Raw genomic sequence first — 17,915 nt, 5'->3', positions numbered from 1 at the left:
CTTCTACTGGACAAACCTTCTGCAATAACTACAACATCCAGTAGGAGGCTCTGCGACACTTTAAGTTCTCTTGTTGCTTCTCAAGGTTCAAAGTTCAGAGTAACATCTGAGACAATAATGCCTCCAGGTCTTTAATATATTGTGCAACACGGCTAAGTCCGCCATGTTGTCGACTTTCTCTACACTTATAATGGTAGCAGACCTCACTTATATTAATAACAACAGTGTTCCCGGTAGGCCACAACCAGACCAGTCTTATTTTAAAAAGCATCCTTTTTGATAGGTTGACATTTTAAATTGCATGTTTTGTATTGTAACCTGTTCAAACTAGGGACTTCAGTTACATCTCAAAATTATTATTTTGGGCTTTAGTACACTAATTCACTAGATAACTCTTCAGACTATTTTTACATAATACGTTCTGCTACAATCAAGGAAACATCAATTATAATCTACAACGTTGCTTCAGATTGTGTCTTTTGCATTTTGATAAATTATATATATATTTTTCCCTCATTCAAATTCATGCACTAGAGAAGGTGAAGAATTACCTTTTTTCTCTTATGAGCAAACCTTCTGTAACACCCGTGGTATCCGCTAGGGGGCTCTCCTGGTCATTTGGTATCATGCAGCACTTGTTGCTTCTCGGGGTCCAAAATTCAGAGCCACATCTCAGTTTATATCTTCAGGATATTTGAATAATATAACAATAAAGACTACAAAAAAAAATTAGCATTTGTTATGAAAATGCAGTGTGAACGCTGGAAGCTTAATGTTTTTGGTGAAAATTGCAGAAGCATTTGAAGTCAACTGCAGAAGACGTGCAGAAATTAAGGAAAAAATGCCAATACAGAAACTGCTTAAAAGGTGTAAAAACTTTCAAGCAAAGCAAAAATCCCAAACAGTGTTAGAAATTGGTGCAAAACAGTGCTTACAAAGCTAAAGTGTACAGTCACAGCAGTTATAGGTAAAATGAGAAAAGCTAGCTAAAATACTAATGATAGCATCTAGGCTAGAACTAGCATGTTGACCTACAGTGACACACTCCATGCAAAGTGGAAAAAAAAACATGCAAAAGCTAAAACTAGCTAAGAAGCTTAAGTCAGCTAAAAAAACCAAAAGGTTTCTAAGCTAACACTAGCATGTTGATATTAAAATCCACTCCTACTATTTCAAGGTCAGTAAGATTGTTTTCAGCTCTTCTATGACATGTTACTTCTATGTTCGCTGTTGTATCCATAAACATTGATCAAAATTGTAAAATATAAAGTATTTAAAGAGATGCTATATTAATTGAGAAAACAAAAACTTATTTTTATGTTCATACTGTATTACACTTGTGGTGTTTGCCCTCTTCCTGATTTTCTGTTTTAGCATGTTTGTCACACAGTCCATTGTAGATATCAGTCATAGACAACAGAGGTTAGCACAGTTTTTAAGTGAAGATGTTCATCATTAAGGGAGAAGAAACCCTGCATGGCCCTGTGTGAAAAAATGACTGCTCTGTTAAAACCCCGCTATAGTTAATCACACCTGTTCAACTGTCTCACCTGTTCTCAATCCGGTCATCACTTAAACAGGGCCTGCCTCACAAAGTGAAGTACACCAAAAGATCCTCAAAAACATAGATGTCATGCCAACTCCTTTCCTACGCAGATCGGCTCGATTCTCATCTCACTCTGCTGCTCGTCTGGGCTTTCTTCCATTGAAATGGATTTCCATGTCTTATATCATGTAAAACACTTAAAAATAATACAGCTATATTAATTGGCTTAGTATTTTCACATTTGAGTGCCTAAGCGATGTGTTGCGTGTGGATTCCAGTATTTGTGGCACTACTTGCGTTCCGGCATCGTTTTGATTTACAAATTAAGCACTGCCTATAACACTCTTTGCTGCCCAGTGAACTTTAAATAATTCTGCAGTTCTTTTTTATTTTTCCAGCAAAAACAAGAGCCAGTTCAAATGACGTCTCCCTGAAATCAGTAATCAGGTAATCAAACAATTAATCAGAATCACTACTTAGAGACAGATGGCAAATCCAACGTAATAAACCATGTTGTTCCTACAGCATTCACACTAGTAAAGAGAAACAGAAACTCAAAAGTCGGAATGTCTTACAGCATAAAAATTAAACCAAAACCCATTAAAAGTGAATTTGGACTCTTTTAACCCATTAAACTGATCAAATTCCTGATCAGTTTGAAAACAAACATGTGTTTTGTACAGTACTTCACAGAATATTATTCCCAACAAAGAAAAATATATTAATCTAATATCTGTCAAGTTCTTTTGTTGTTGTTGTTAACATGGTGTCATGTCATTAACAATATCAATTTATTTGAAATAATCTTTGTAATAATCTCCATCCCTTGTCGTGACGTCACGCGCAGTATCCCGGGGATACTGTTGTAATATCATTACTCATGATGTGATTGCCTTTCGTTTTGCTTTAAGTTACTTTTCTTCTTCAGAAACCCTCCTCCTCCTCCTCCTCCTCCTCCTCCTCCTCCTCCTCCTCCTCCTCCTCGTCGTCATTACGTGCTGGCCGGTCAAACCTTCCTCCCCTCCTCCTCCTCTCTCCTCCCCTCCTTTCCTCCCTTGGTCTTTTTCTCTGGCTTTTTCCAGGCTTCATGTCATACCACGGCTAATTCCTGAAATTCCTGCCCTCCTTGCGCTTCAAACAAGCGAGCTCCAGGAAGGAGACGAGGCAGCACACAAAACAAACAAAGAAGAGGAAAAGAAGAAAACACAACAACAACAACAGAGAAACAAACGACAAACAGCTAATTCAGCTTCTTTTTAAATTAAGACAGAGATAATAATTGCTTCACCTGCCTCCCTGAATGCGCCTGTCGGACTTGTCATAGAGTTTCAGCAGGTAAGCTATTTCAGTGTTTTGCTGTTTTTTGTGTCCAGTGTCTTTCTTCTTCTTCTTCTTCTTGTATCGGAGCGTGAACTTTTCTGCGTCACTATTTCTACACAAAATCATTTCCATTCACAGGCGGACATAACATACCTCAAATGTCTCACATTTCTCAGGAAGAATCCCTGCATTTTTTCCCCCTCCTTCCTTTAATTACAGCTGTGGAGTGAGCCGCGGCTCTGAGTTCCTGTGCCTCAGCCGGGAAACGGACTCCCAGCCGTGCGGTCAAACATTAGCGCCTGGCCGGGTAAAGTTTTACTCCGGAGCCAGTTAAACCACCTATTTATTAACTCACTAAATTATATATATATATCTTTCTCCTAATCATTTCCGGTTGCAGCAACAAGTGTTAGTTGACTGGAGTGGGTCTGACGGAGCGGTGGTCGTCTGAATATTCGGGTTGACTTCATGTTGTGACATGATTTGTTAAAGTTCTTAAGTCGTTTATTGTTGCTTAACATCTTGAATTAACGCAAAAGATGAATTCAGTGAAGTGAAAAATTACACTGCGCAACTTTTGTTGAGTTTATCGAAGTTTTACTGCAGTTATTACTGATAATGAAGCAATTGTGCTTTATTTTTTGACTTTTAATTTTACTGCTATGTATTTTAAAAATATCTATTGTTTAAATTGTACTTATGATATTTAGAATAGCAAAAGTCATATAATGTGTGTAAATTTCATATTGATAAAACATTAGTATTTATGCATCAGGTTTTATGGAACATTTTCTTTCTGTAAAACATGATTCAGGTTCATAAACCCACTGTCGGCCATGAACTGAAGTGAAGTATGCGGTTGCTAAGGACACCAAGTCGTATACTATGCATTTTCTTACATCCTTTATGTATCCATGTACTTTAACCATGATGTGTTGGTTTATTTTTCACTGTAGCTAACTTTCATGAATTAATAGTGTCATAAAATGTTAAATTCTTACTTATAGTTTCATTTTAATATGTATTATATTCCAAAAATATATATATTATATCTTAGTTCCACATGATGCCAGGATAGGCTCATCCATCTAATAAATTATTGCAGATTATAACCCCTTATTAGACAAAAATCACTCAAAGTTACATCTTTTGTTTAGTTATTAGTTACTGGCGTCATGTAATCACATTTCTTTAAAGTGCATGCTATGAGCGATTGCTTTAAAACTATAATTTTGTGGCACTTCTGTCCTTAAACAATTCACTTTTCTTGGTTCTGAGTAACAGTTCATGCACACCGTAACTGTTTGCAAACAAATATACCCAGAACGATTTCCCCTGCCTTGCCTAAAAACTTGACCACCTCTTTCATTTTAAGAATATAAGAGTAAAAAAATTACATTATAAGAGTAAAAAAAAACATTTTTCACAATTTAGTAGCAGTTTTTAATTAGCAAACACTTCATCCCAAGTGCCCTTCATTCATTCATTCATTCATTCATTCATTCATTCATTCATTCACTTAATTATGCAAACCAATGTCAAATTATCAATATAGGGAATTAATTGTTGGGCCAAAATAAAAGAGGTGGTACGGGTGGGCGAGGATTTGTTTTATTTTATTTTATTTATTTATTTATTTTTTGCAAGTGGGTTTCCAAATCAAATCCTGATTTGGCCCAGACTCAACCTCGACCTGGGCCTGTCTGCACTAATTTGCTTTTAAACGCAGCATGTTTACTCTGACCTGCTTTATTCTGAGGTTCACACAAGAAGCACATGCAAACAATTTAAATGTATTTCTACCGAAATGATCTAAAAGCGTAGTTTCGATCTGTAGACCCTGTGCCTGATGTAAGCTCAACAAAATAAACCAAAGATAGAAATTAAAAACATTACATTGTAGTTAAACACATTCAACTAAGTAAAAAAAAAATTACAACAAAGTGCAGACAGGACTTATTCTCAAAAAGCATTTTTTTCACACTGTTGAGTTTATGTTACAATGCTTGTTTTTTTTTGTTTTTTTTTGCTTTAAAAACAAATATTACAGACTTTTTTTTAGTTTAGTTTGCACCACAGTTTAACACACAATTTATTAAAATGTTTTTGTTTGGAGGAGATCTACTGGTTTAAAATACAAGTTTCTGAGGAGATGCCATGTGTAGCTTTTCACATAATATTCCTGAATACCAGGATATGGAAAAGAGTAAATTTCACCTTGAAGGTATTTATTTTTCTTTTGATATATAAAATATATTATGTTTGTGGTATGGCTGACAAAAAGGCAATAATTATCGATAAAATCTGTCAGGAAAAATGAAAAGTGAAACAGAAAGCAAAGCAGCTAATGAAGGAACTGACCGCAAGGCCAAACACCAACAAAGAGCAAACAAAATCACTCAGGGAGTCAGAAACCACAGCAAAATAATAGTAATAATCTGAATTACTCATGGTGTTGTTATAAACATTGTATTTGGAAATATTTGGACGGCTTCAATCCGTTTTGATTTAACTCTGAATGTAGAAGTTGAGTTTATCACAACAACTATTTCTGTCTAAATACGAATGTTTGCGTCTTTGCCGTATTGAAACAAAGAATGGGAAGGTACTGATCTGACTAAACTGTGCTGATGCAGTTGAAACATGGGCAGGAGTTTACTTATAAATGTAGCTACAACAGTACCTTCTACTCACTGCATTAATCTATCGTCGTGTTATTATCGTGTCTTGTCCTTTGGTGGGATAATTGTCTCGTAAGTAGGTGAGAACTGAGGGAACCGTTGGAAAGAATCGCCTGACTAAACACGTTTTCTAACAGAAACTAAAAACCATTCATGAATATCAACATATTTTTGACCCCTAAAGTAATAAAAATAATAATAATTAAAAACCCCTCAACTAGAATACTTGTTAAAACAAAGACCACGAGCTCCAGCTTCCGACCGACCGTGTGTGTCTTTGTGCAGCAGACAGAGTGTGTTTCAGTTGATCTCGGTTCAACTTAACGAGCTGCGGTGTAAAAGTGCCGCCGCTCCGTGTGTGTGAGTGTGTGTGTCGTGTGTGTGTCGTGTGGTGCGCACCGCAGCAGCTGACAGGAGTGTGTTTTCCCGAGGAGCAACAGGTGGATGGGAGGCAGTGTGAGGAATGAATGGAGGGAGACGAGGAAGAAGGGGGAAAAAAAACCCCACCTGTCACATCCTCCCCTGAAACGTTTCCCCCCTCACGCCCCATCCAGCCAAAAGCCAGAGGAGTTGTCTATTTATTTCCCTCCATGGCCTATTATCCTTTGTCTCAATAACCATCGAGTTGGCTGCAGTCTCAGACAGACGAGCGCTTCTGTTATGCTGGAATCTAAAGGTTTTCGTTGTTTTAGCATTTTGCGTGCGGGTGGACGTGTTTGTGTGGGTAAAAACAAGAGAAGGGAGTGTGATGGTGTGTGAGCGAGGAGAAAACGGTTCAGCATGTTCGCATCGCCTTGAGCAGGTCCACTCCACAGCAGACGAGTTTGTTCTCTTTTTTTTGTCTCCTTTCTGGTTTGTTGTGCTCATCCCACATAGTGATCATTCCTCCCCCTGTTGCACAAGAAAAATGAATAATGCCTCAGATATGAGCCTTGCGGAGAGAAAAGCCTTTCTGCACCTCCCTCCCTGCTGCATGTCCGTCTACCCGGTTTACAGACCCTTTATTCTGTTTTTTTTTTTTTTTTTGTCTTTTACAACTTTTCCCAAACACATTAGGAGCTAACAGAGGTTTAAAGACCTAAATACCCGTCTTCTAATTCATTACATCTGTTACTGGCTGCACAGGATAATTATTCCACACGCCACACACTAAAGCTTATGACAAAGTGTTTATTTGTGTTACAGTGTCTTGTCTTCCTGCTTCTCGACGTTTATGACCAAACAAAATTATTTTGTGGATTTTTATCAATAGATATTAGTTGATATCTGGATTTCAGATCTGAAAGCCTGAAAGTTTGTGAGTTCCAGGAAGACAGCTGCTAGAAACTAGATTAATCAGCTAAAGACTTCAGACTCAATGCTCAATCAATAAAACAAACAAGTTAGCTGATTGTGTGAATAATCTCTATCTGTCCAACATTCCTTTACGAACACAGAGCTGGGCAAAAGTCGTAAAGCTCTTCTGCACAGTGTCTTTTAAGATTATCTTCTTTAAAAGTCTTTCGGGTTTTCTACATATTTCTCTAAGGTTTTACATTTTAACACCTTCGTAATTGTATTTATGTCCAGTTCTTGTATGTCGACATTTTGCTGAATGTGTGCTTAAGAACAGCAGGACACAAAATCTTAATCTTAAACTGGATAAAATCCTATTATGTTAAAAAAAACCTTTCTGACAATACGGAGAGACAGAAATGCACAGAGGAGCGGCAAAAGCAAATGAGGTGGATTAGCAGGGTTTGCCGACAGCTGATGGTGTCATCAGGACATGTTACTGTGGAATGTCTTCAGTCAGAAGCCTCCTCTGATTAATTGATTGATTACAACACTGACTGCTACTGGTGATCCTCACTGCCTACAGCTTCACTATCCATGATGACTCTTTGGAGATATGCTGGTGATTTAAACGTTTTATTTTTCCTTTCCAATAAATAAAGTATCTTTTAATTGAATTGAATTGAATTGAATTAAGCGAAAAAAGGTAGAATCGAAAAATATCGACAGAGAAATCTAAATCTCTACTTTTCCGCTGTTTATTTATGAAGCACATGCCATTAATTCAGACATATTTATTTGATTGTTGTACTTCTTTCGGGACAGTTTTTGTCGGTTTTCAGGTTAGCAAACCTATCAAGTGGTACGGCTTTAGCGTGTTTTTGATTTTTTTAAAAATGCTTAAACTTGACAAGAAATTTGTCTAGTTAATTATGGGTTACTGGAAAAGATAATCAAAAATACCTAAACACCAACTATGATCTTAGAAAGGCAAACATAAAAAGAAATACAATTAAAATAAATATCTTTTTTTTTTGCACTTCGACCTAATTAAAGTGTCCAGTGTTTTTGTATCTTTTAACCATGACGTGTCACTTTATTTGATGAAGTTGTTAGCGTATATAGAGAGTGTGGGTGAACAAAAAGTCACCCAACCTCAGTCTCTCTATGTTCACTTACTGATCGTACTGCGTTGCCATGGTGCTTCAAACCATTTCACTCTTACTGGTGAATAAAAAACGTATAATAAATAAACAAACCATGCTTGGAGTGGCCGGGTGCAAGTACAGCCTGGTGGCCTGCCAGGCTTATAATACACTGGGGGAAACCCTGGTATGCGTTATGTGCTGAGGAAGTACCTTTCTTAAAGAGTCTCATGTGGACAACTGAGAGAAATTGTAAAAGAAACCAGAGTCTAAAGAAATACATTTGAAAACACTGTAGAGTTACTATGGCACCTGGAAAAGTGTGGCGTTTGACTCAAGACCTTTCTGTGGTGTTATAAGTCTTCACCATCTAAAACGTGAAACCCTGTGCTCTGTGTTTAAGCCTCTAAGTTCTCGCTGATGCAGCCCAGCAGGACTTGCACCAAGCAAAACAAACCCGCTGGTTGCCACCAGCTCTCACAGTGACTTTATTGCCATCCCGCACTGTGGCTTTATATCCCAAATATTTCCTGCCCCCCTGCATTCCCCATGTGATTAGTGCAGATTTTGGCCACTTGAGCAGACACACACACACTCGCAGGTCTTATGTAGAACAGGAAGTGGCGCAGGCGGGAGCAGCAAAGTCACTGCAAGTAGACAAAGCCAATATTTAGGTCTGATTTTAGTTTTGACTTAAAAGTTTTCACCGAATTAAAAAGACTGACCAGCGTCACATGCTCAGAGGTGAGCAGAGTAGACAAAATTTTACTCAAGTAAGAGTGAAAAAGTATTTGGTTAAAAAAAAAAAAACAAAGCAAAACAAAAGGCTACTTAAGTCCTGAGTAATTGATCATAAAATCTGATTTAATACTTTAAAATTATGTAATAAAATAGACAAAATATAAAATGAAGAATTTGCATGTAAAAAAAAAGCAACTAAAATGAGTGCAAAGTAGCACATTTAGGTAGAAGAAACAGTTTTTAAAGAATAATTTAAAATTAAACTTTACATAAATTTAATACTTACAGTATGTAACATGTATAAGTTAGGCTCATCCATTTCCAGTAAATTGTATTTATTGTGTCTTACTTATCTCCAACACGTCCAGCAGACAGAAAATAACGTGAGAAAACAAATCTGGTGCAATAACAAGAAATAAATCTCACTTCGACATAAACTGTAGGTGTGTGTCTGCGTTTCATATAATCTGTTTGTTCTTTCATTACTGAAGTTACTTATGTTGAGTAGAGAATCCAGAAATTTTACTCCAGTAAGAAAAGCAATAGGTCATAATAATATAACTCAAGTTAAAGTAAAAATTACAGGACAATAAAACTACTAAATGTGGTTAGTAAATGTATCTAGTTAAGGGCTGAAATGATAAGTTCAATTAATCGATTGTTGTAATAATTGTCAGCTAATTTAGTAGCTAACAATTCAGTTTCCTGAAAGAACAGCATACTGAAAACTGTACATTTGAGATAAATATGTACATTTGTAATATGTAAATATGTTTTACCCCAAATTTCTCAAGTGACAGTTTCAGCTTTACCCAGCCCTAATTCACTAAAAGAATACTATGTTATTGTATTTTCGGCAATAAAATGCTTATTTTTTTATTTCAACATGGAATTTAATTATTTGTTTATATGCATCTTATAATGTTTTTCTAACATTGCATAAAAAGGCCAAGTGATTAGTTGGAAAAAAATCACTTATCCTTACTAACATAACTGGTAGTTGCAGTGGTAATCAAGTTTCTACTCTAAGTTTTGAACTGATGAGTGAAGCCTTCAGACCTGCCCGCCTGTCTGGATGCAGCCCAGGTCAAAGGTGAACAGAGGTCCAGCTTCCTGCAGACTCATGAGAACGTCTCCCTTCAGTTGCTGTGTGTTAGTTTAAGCTGGACAGACATCGTGACCCCTGCAGAATGCATGGTGTCGACACGTTAAAGACGGAGTTTGCACCTTAACGTCTGTGTTTAGTGGGGTTTTTGTCTGTAACATGAAGGTGTTAGTGTGCCTCATTTGGTCGGTGTGTGTGCCGTTGTGTAAGGGGCGAAGGGGACTGGTCTGCTGGTTTCTTGGCCCCCTGACCACAGCTCCAGCTGGGGGATTATCCCACTGAGCAGATCAAGTGAGAGGGGGCGGTGGAGGAGGACCAGCAAGCCGGCCGGAGGAGCGAGGGAAGAAGTGGGAGTTGTTGGTGGTGGGGGCGGCTGTTTTAAAACATGGCTTAGTTTAATTAACCTCCCGGATGCACTGAGCGAGGCACAGAGCTGCACTCTAAAGGTTTATGGCGGCTACAAATCTCACGCTGACCTGCAGTCGCCCCGGGTCGCAGGCGCAGGTGCTTTAAAATCAGTTTAGTAAACAATGGAAATGACGCATTAGGTAATGTTTGCTTTTTTTTTCTTTTTTTTTTTTTGAACTTTGTGGTTGTTGGTAAAGCTGACTGAGTGGCTCATGATCTTATTTAGGGCTTTGTGAAAAACACAAAATAAATTGTTGCATAACTGTGAGTTGCTTCTGTGCAACGTTCAGAAAAGTTGGGTTAGATGAGGACAGAGGAAACCTTTTGCTACATTTCTCCAGAGTCTCCTTTTTTATTATTGTTTTCAGGCCCTGACTGAACTTCTGCACATTGTGTCACATTAACACAAGCTTTTATGTGTTCATTGCAGCTTTATGTATTAGAGCACTACAATAAAGGAATGAATAAGGAAAATTCTGCATTGTTTTCCATGTTTTGCAAATTTAGAAAAAAAGAAAAGTGTGTTTTGCATTTGCTTTTAGGCCTCCTGATTCAATACTTTATGGAACCACAGAGCTTAAAGTATTTCAGTGCATCTCTGTATCTGCTTTGCACATTTAGAGTTTTTGATCATTTTGCTCCAGCTCTGTATAAAAAAAAATGTAGGTGTCATCTACCAAAGTACCTTCTTCCACATGTTTACTGTATTCTCCTCTATGCTGCTTGTGGGATTATTTTTATTCCACAAAGGACAGGCTTTAGTGTCTTTTTCTCGCCTCTTCTGAACTTTCTCATGCTGGTTTGTCACAAAAATCCAGACAAAGTAGATTAAAATCTGTGATTGCATACGTGAATGAAAGCATGAATACTTTCATAAAGAACTGTATATCGATTATAAGATAATAGTTCAATGTTTCTAGCGATACACATTTCCTGGACAGGCTGTGTGTGTAGTTAATCAGTTAATCCTGTTTACTAACGGTTTATGAACAGCTTTTACATTTTTCTGTGGGCCCAGTTCGTTTTTCTTTCACAACTATTTAGTGTTCACTTTGTTTTTAACTTTATGCAAACTCAATTTCTCTGTCTACTTGAAAAGATTTAATGCACCAGCAGCAGAAATTTTAATCTACGGCAACATGGATGACACGAGCTAAGCCACACCGCTAATCCACCTCATTTGCTTTTGCCATTCCTCTTTAAATGTCTGCCTGGGTTCATGACTAGAAAGTCGAGCAGAGAGGCAGTGGAGGTCAAAATGTCACACTGTCTGTTTTTCACAGCCTCCAATACAATCAGACAGACACAAAAAAACTCGACTCGAAGTCGACGTCTAGGTGATCGTCTACGAACCTTTGTCCATCTGCTTGTGTTTGATCTTCATGTCTACATGCGTCTTTGCGCACAAGCTCGGAAATGTGGACAGATAACTCCTCAGCCGATGTCTCTCAGCAGCAGGAAGTGGCTGCGGGAGATCAGTTGTTAGAGGGAAGCATGACGGACGGGGGTCGGAAAGTGGGGGCAGACTAGATGGATTCTTTCTCTCTGCCTGTAACACTGACTTGCTGACTTGCTAACCAAGTCTCTGCGGTGACGTAATGTTTGCTACTTTTGCCTTTGTTGGCTTAAACGGACACGGTGTTGTCATAGTTTCACTGCGGCAGGAAAACAACCCATGACAAAGACAAACTCTGTTTGCATTGACTCATGAGTCTGACTGTCCTTTCTTCGCTGTGTCCGACCATTGTTCCCATTTGTCTCCTGTGTGCTTGTCGATAGGAAGAGGTGGAGCCGACGTCTGTCTCACTCTCTTCACCCAGAGGTTTAGGAACCATGTGCACATCTTAAACAAACTTGTGTAGGGAAAACAGGATGGGAATCTGTTGCAAGTCCTCCTTTGTTAGCCTCCTGAGCATTTTATTTTTTTGAGAATATCAGGGATCCTTATGGAATACCAGTTTAAAAAGTTGTTAAATAAATAATAGAAACACAGGGAACAGTTCACAAAAGTTCTTGGAGAAAGTGAAACAGTGGAGCATGGTGACTCTTTCAGCTCCCCCCACTCGTTCCAGTCCCTCTTGTCTTACTTAATGTAGTTTTATTTATACCACATTGAAATTCAATTCAGTTTAAAATACTTTATTGATCCCAAAGGGAAATCAAGTCTCACAGTCTCTGGTGAATGAGTGCTGGCCATTTTGCCCCTTTGCCATTTTGTATCTTTGCAGTTTTAGTCTTGTTTTCTGTGGCTTGTTTTCTGTGAAAACCTGCCCCCTGCTCTGTGCTTTACTTCATACAGGTCTGAACCCTCCGTCACTGATTGATAATCAATTGTTTCCTCAAGCCATGGACTTTATTGAGGTTTAAAATTTTACCCAATTGCCTCAGCCTTTGCTACTACTTTAACCCTAAAGTTAAATTATTTCTCCTTTTTATTGTCACCACATCCAGGCTCGTCATTGTCACCATCTTCACCCCACCTCTGGATGTCCTACAGGCAGGCGTGCTTCTCGTTAAAGCCTCTCCCTCCTTCCACCGCCGGCAGCCATCCCAACTCCAACTCCACATCCACTCCTTGCTCTGTGGTCCTCTTCCTGACACCCCACCACGTCTGCAGAGTGGGTGCCGGCTCCCTCCCCGAGGGGTGGGAGCGAGGAGCTGGGAGATGGACTTGACAAACCCCTGGAGAACGACGCTGAAGGCGTGTGGAGCCCCGACATCGAGCAGAGCTTTCAGGAAGCCCTGGCAATTTATCCACCATGTGGCCGCAGGAAGATAATCCTCTCTGATGAGGGCAAGATGTACGGTACGCCCATCTCTGTTGTCATCATCCCTTGTTTCTTTCACTCTTTTAAAAGAACATGATACAGATGCACATTAAGGGATAATTATACATCTCCAGCAAATCAGGAAGTACTTGATTTAAATCTCCTTCAATAGTTTAGGATGTAAGAGTCTATCAAACAAAGTACACTTATCTGTTTGTGTAGCCATTTAAATAACAAAAGTAAATTTTTTCCACTGGACACTTCAGTAATCATGTCATTCTCATACGTCCTCTTTAACGAAACATCAGTTTGGTACAAGAGCTTCTCAGTAACTGTGATGACAATCATCACAGTTTGTGTGGACGAAAACAAAAATCCTTTACCAAACACTTCTGGATATGGTCAAACTGCTCTCACTGATTGTTTCGTATTCAGTTTTTTACATACAATAATCTCAGTGTGTTCATGAGTCACATCCCTCATGTTTCCTGTGCAGCTGTTGAGCTCAAGTTCCTACAATCCTCAGTTTGATGGTTTGATATGTCACTCCTTCCTAGAGGTTTAACATTGCAACTTTTACAAGACTGGACCAAGATTTTAGCCGCTTTTTGGGGGGAAAACCTGAGTCCAAATTTTCATTCTTTTCTTTGTTGACAAATTTATTAAAATTGGAAGTGGGGTGTGTAGCAAAATTTTTGGGAAAACCAAGCATCCCAACTTTTTTGTTTTGTTTTGTTTTGTTTTCACAAATAGATCAGAGGTTTCACAAGTTGTGCTTCACTGAATCTGTAACCACTGTAGAATAATCCAGTCCAATCTTGAGTGATTCAAATATATAGATTTTTAATCCTTAACCCTTGTGTTTACAAATGGGGTCCAACTGACCCCACACCCGTATCACTTGTATCGTTTGCCTCAGTCCTCGCATGCACAAGGGTTAAAGATTTAAGAGTTCCTACTCAGTGTAGATTTGATTAACCAAACCATGTACAGTTTTGAACTAGAGATAATTAAGTGTAGTGCACACTAATGAAAAATAGTGAAATATCTTCTTATCTTAGCAGTGACTAGAAGCTACAGAGCAGAGCTAAAGTTAGCGCTGTTAGCTGCTATTAGTTGTCAGTGATGCTACTCTCAGTGCTTAAGATCAATTGTATCATGTCCATCCCTCTGTCATTGCTACTTTTTTGTACAGAATAGCCAACATGATGCCAGATAAAGGGTTTACAAACAGCGGAGACTTATTCAATGCTTTTATAACAATGTAACATTTGCGATAGAGTATTGTTTGCTAGACAAATGAAGGTCTGTTTTAGTTGACTGTCAACAAAACAAGGCAACTTGAGAGCTACTTTCTTTCTTACTTAAGAAGAAAGAAAGCCTTTCTTTCAAATAAATGTTGTATCTATTTTGAAAAGTCTTCAAAACAAATACAACAGACAATGAAGCCTAAAGGACTTACTTCCACATCCGGGATTCATAATTATAGCTTTCACTTACTTCACAAGGCAAGGTCACGTCCCAACAAGTCTTTGATAAAACTTTGCAAGAGTGTTCGCTTGCATGTTTATTAACATAGTAAGATTTAGGACCACTTAGAGTTTAATCTTCTATCAGAAATATTTATTGTTAGCTAATTACTAAACTTTGTAAAGCCATAATACTCAACTGACTGTGAATTTACTGCAAATTGTCTTTTAGATTTTTTGGGGGGCTTTTCTTTTATTTCTCAGTAATTTTGGGTTTTTGTGACCACAACGGTTCCTAAGACATTCTCAGAGTGATGTCAAAACCAAGCATGTGCTGGTGAGGTTGCTGCAGAACCTTGCTGAAAGATGTTTGGTGACAGATGGTTTGGCCGGAGAGAGGACTTTTGCCCGACCGTTTGATAATGGATCTGCTTGGTGGAAAACTGGGTGGACGCAGGCGGTGGTGCTTTCAGACAGTGTCTGTCATCGCCTTGTTTTGTCACTGTGCCAGACAGCTCCTTTAACTCTTAGCTTAGCTTAGCCTAGCCTAGCGTAGCTGTCGATTGAGGTCACGGCCGTTCCCTGATCAACACTTAAACCCTTATAAAGCCTTTAATAATAGTTGGTGGGGGAGGCGAAAGGAGGGAGGGGCAGGTGTCTTACTCTTGGTCATGGGGATTCGGTGGGGCGGTGCTCGTTGGGCGACGTTGTTGGGGTTTTGACGAGGAAGGTATTGAGGTACCCCTTCCTCTCTGTGGGGGTCAGAGGCAGGTGATGTGCACCCGGGAGCATGATGGCTTGTCAGGAATGGCATGTGTGCATGGAAGCCCGGGGGTTCAAGGCAACTTGGCTGTAACCCTAAACCAGAATAGACGTTTACCCTTTGAGCGCCTGGAGGGGAGGATGAGGAGTGAACGAATAAACACCAAGGTGGCCAGTGATGTTTTGCAGAGCCTCAGAGCATGCTAGAGCTCTCTCACACCTGTCCCCATGTTGCAGAAGGGGAGAATTGAAATTTGTGTGTTCTGTTGCACTCTTTTGTTCAGGGCGTCCTTGATTCACTGCCACCCATGTGTCTGTCTCAGGCAGTTCTCTTTGTCCTTCACGAGAAACGTCTACTCTGTCAGTGCGTCTGCTGGTTGGTCCGCCTCTCAGTTCGCCTCCAGCTGCTCCCTGAGTTCAACCCGACAGCCTTGTGACAAATCCAGATTTATGACTTGAGAAAAAGACAAGACCGAGACCATGCTTGGCCTGCTTTGCCCCCATTGCCCCCAAACAGCCACGCAGGGCCTTCTTTTTCAGTCCACTCAGCCCCGGGAGCTCTCGCTCTTATCGCCATCCCATCCCTGCGGTCACTTTTGGTCAACAGCTCAAGTCATTCGGGCAACCACAATCGAGGCAAAGCCTCTTTGGAGGTCTTTATTGTTGTTAATGTTGTTAAAGTGCTGATGGGTGGTATTAAATCAGGTGCCCAAATCAAATATCTGCTAAGAATATCTTGAAAGGCATTCCTGAAATTACTAAGAGATGACATGGTGGTTTTAAAAATGTCATTGAGTCTTCTTGCACAGTCTAAATGTGGATTCATAGACAAAACAAACCAAGAGACGTGTCTGTCGACTGAGAGTGGCATACTCTGAATTTAAGGCTAAATTCCATCAAGAGACACGAACGCCATTCCTTCCTAAGCTACATGATGCCGAGTCCCAAACCAACCAAAACCAAAGAATGTGTTTAGTTCACGTTGTGCGTTGAAAAAAAAATTAATGCTTTAGTCCACATTCTGCATGAACACTCCACATTTTTACGCAGAACACTCTGGGTTTCGCTCACCCGGACGACCATTGCTCAACAGACCTTTTAGCTTGCTTATTAGGGAGGGTGTCATGGATATTGTGGCGCTTATGTGGACCAGTAGTAATTCGACATGCATCTGCCAAGAAAAACATTTCCTGCCTTGTGCTGCTCCGGGCCAGAGAGACGTGTTGTGGTGAAAGGGTTTCATGCTGCAAGTGGTGGAGGAAAAGTCCCAAACTTGTGCCCATGTGTTGACAGCTCCATGCAGAAGAATGCAGCCCTGGAAATATAATTATCTTCTCTGTTCATTTGCTGTCATATATCTGCCAGTTTGATTTGTGAGTCACTTTTGCAATTGTAATTATTTTATTTTATGCCTATTTAATATGTTTTTTGATTTGCTCTTGCCTCACAACATTTTGTTTTTGTGCAGCTGCTTGGTTTGTCTCTCTGGATTTCCAAACGTCTGTATGACAAATGTTTTTCTCACATTTTAATGTATCTGACTTTCTGGAGGGGGGGGGGGAGACAGAACGGCAATGTTAGGAGAGTAAATAGAGCTCCATTTTGTAAGAGAAACATAAAATGTTTTTATTGACAACATAATGAATTATTCTCTCGTTGAGGTTTGGTTGGGAAACATTTCATCCTGTTAACAATTTTAGTCGCGAAAGACTAATATGCTGCAGGCCCAAGCCGTCCTTATTGAGAATATGATGAGAAGGTCAGCGGAAAGCAACGACGAGTCTTCACTCAGGTTCAAAGTTTGGCAGTAAATTGAGAGATTCACCAGTCACTTTGACCCGTGAAGCCTCGAGGCACGCTTGGAAAAAGACCCGCTAGAAAACACTGAACTGTAAAGATGTGTGAGTTTGAGCTGTTGAAATGGCCACAGATTCTGAATTGAATGAAGGTCTGTACTTTGACTGGGCCACACGCATGCTTTGATGTAAACCATTTGGCTGAGTCTTTAGCGTTCTCGTTCTGACGGAGGACAGATCTCCAGCCTGAATGGGTTTTATCTCCCTCCCTCAATGATCCCATCAAATCTGTCCAGTTTCCTTGTTCCGCCTGAAGAAAATCATTCCCTCAACATAATTCTGCCACCACCGTGTACCAGAGTGGATACGGCCTGTTCCTGGTGATGTGCAGAGTTTGCTTTGTGTTTTCTCATTTGGTCAAAAAGGTTCATTTTTGTTCTCATCCAGCCAGACCTCTTCTTTCACAACTTTGCTCACTGAAAATATTAAATGGCACTTTTATTTGTCTTTTTCCTTCCCGCTGTAGATTAAGAAGTCCAATAAATTTCCAGTCAATAGTTAATCCCACCTGAGCCATGGCTCTCTGTTGCTCATCCAGAGTCTCCACAGGCCTCTTGGCTGCTTCTCCGTCTAAAGCTCTCCTTGCCAAGACCTGACAATTTAGTTGGACAGGATTGTATTGGTATATTCATTATTGTGCCATTTACTGCTTACTAATTACTAGTACATTACTTTTAAAGCTGTTTGGTTAAACTGATTTTTTTTGTTGGAATAATAGTATATACTTTTCACTTTTCAGATTTTTATTTGGTAAGAAAGTTTAAGACCACGTGTAAGTTTCTTTCCACTTTACAGCTATGTGCCGGTTTGTGTTGGTTTATTGCGTAAGATTGCAACAA

At 39.4% G+C, this 17,915-nt stretch overlaps 1 protein-coding gene across 2 annotated transcripts in view; it reads left to right on the top strand.

Annotated features, from left to right (window-relative positions):
- Nucleotides 1-2,715: 2,715 nt before the first annotated feature.
- The window catches only part of tead4 (TEA domain transcription factor 4), a 34,151-nt gene continuing 18,951 nt past the window's right edge, over nucleotides 2,716-17,915 (top strand). Inside the window, exons 1-2 of one of the 2 annotated variants that reach the window (XM_008432759.2) lie at nucleotides 2,716-2,881; nucleotides 12,673-13,027. In XM_008432759.2, coding sequence (XP_008430981.1) covers nucleotides 13,021-13,027 — 7 coding nt within the window. In that variant the 5' untranslated portion in view covers nucleotides 2,716-2,881; nucleotides 12,673-13,020. Of the gene's footprint in view, nucleotides 2,882-12,672; nucleotides 13,028-17,915 lie in introns of those variants that run through there. The other variant, XM_081607837.1, reaches the window with a different exon arrangement.

Source organism: Poecilia reticulata, chromosome 6 (genome assembly GCF_904066995.2).
Source record: "Poecilia reticulata chromosome 6, P_reticulata-male-v2, whole genome shotgun sequence".
NCBI lineage: Eukaryota > Metazoa > Chordata > Actinopteri > Cyprinodontiformes > Poeciliidae > Poecilia > Poecilia reticulata.
This window is presented reverse-complemented; position numbering and strand designations above follow the sequence as displayed.